We start from the raw sequence: 1,277 nt of genomic DNA on the forward strand, positions 1-1,277 counted from the left end.
CCTGACACGCCTGCACAGGCCGCCCCCCAGCCACGTTACCTTAAAGAAGGGGCTGTGCAGCAGCTGCTTGCCGCCCCGCACGACGGGGTCCTCGTACTCGAACTGCCTCTCCAGGGTCTCCGGGAGGCCTTTCACCAGCGCGGCCAGAGCGCTGCCCGTGAAGCTCTGCGGGGACACCGCACTGTCGCCCGCCCCGCCCCGCCCCAGCGCTTGGCCTCTACGAGCTAACGGTCTGGTCTTCTGTGCCCTTCTCCCCAGAAAACGCGCGTGACGCGCTCGCGCAGGGGGGGACCTAGCGGACGTGACAGCCCTGGAACGGAAGGTGACCTGCACTCCACCACGGCGCTGGGTCAGCGAGGCAGCTCCCACCCGGCCCTCCGGCCCCCCGCTCCCGGCGTGGTCAGGACCCGCCATCCTCTAACAGCAGCCACCTCATCAGCAGAACAAAGACTCGTGGTCAAGCCCCACAAACGCGATCCCATGGTCACAGCCCCCGAGACGCGCTGCCTTTGAAGTCAAAGGCCGGCCGCACTCCGTAGATGGAGCAGCACGAGGGCGCCGGCGGTGACAAAGGCTGCCTTATGCTCCTGCCGGACTTCCGGGAACTTCTCCACGTGGGAGATTTCAACGCCTAAACGAACACCTGCCTCGCTCCCCGGGTCACAGGTCTAGGACCTGGGCGTGGGCTCCCTACCAGGGCGCGCGCCTCCCCGTCGCTGTCCCCCAGCAGCCGGCGGATGTTGACCGACTGGCCAAACTCCGTCGTCAGCAGCTTCCTTAGCCTCTGAAGGGCCCACATTCTGTGACTGGCAGCTGGAAAGAGCAGACAGAGGACATCAGGAGCTCGACCACGGTTCCCCTCGCCTGCAACAGACATGGCGATGAAGACGCCGCCTACCTAAGGCACTGAGCTGTGCGCACGCGGCCAGCGACGCGGCCAGGCGTGGGACGATGCTTCTGTTCGAGGCGAGGTTGAGCCGGAAGTCGAGCAGGCACGTCACCAGGTCCATGGACGGGCAGGAGAGGACACAGCGGTCGGAGAGGAGGTCTTTAGGGCCTGAGGGATGAGCACACGCATGTCCCGTAAGGAGACCTGCATGACCTGACCAACAGGCTCCCCTCGCGGTAGAAGCAGGCAGCCCACAGCACGGGTGTAAACGATGCACCCTCATGGCCGGGCACCCAGCCTAGGGCACCGCGGCCCCCCACCTGGGCACCGCGGCCCCCCACCTGGGCACCGCGGCCCCCCACCTGGGCACGGCGGCCCCCCACCTGGG

At 67.2% G+C, this 1,277-nt stretch overlaps 1 protein-coding gene across 1 annotated transcript in view; it reads right to left on the reverse strand.

The window, feature by feature from the left end:
* The window catches only part of HERC2 (HECT and RLD domain containing E3 ubiquitin protein ligase 2), a 78,990-nt gene that overhangs the window by 10,191 nt on the left and 67,522 nt on the right, over positions 1-1,277 (reverse strand). Inside the window, 3 exon segments of the mRNA XM_015562992.1 lie at positions 21-165; positions 695-813; positions 899-1,066. Coding sequence (XP_015418478.1) covers positions 21-165; positions 695-813; positions 899-1,066 — 432 coding nt within the window.

Source organism: Myotis davidii, unplaced genomic scaffold (assembly GCF_000327345.1).
Source record: "Myotis davidii unplaced genomic scaffold, ASM32734v1 scaffold811, whole genome shotgun sequence".
NCBI lineage: Eukaryota > Metazoa > Chordata > Mammalia > Chiroptera > Vespertilionidae > Myotis > Myotis davidii.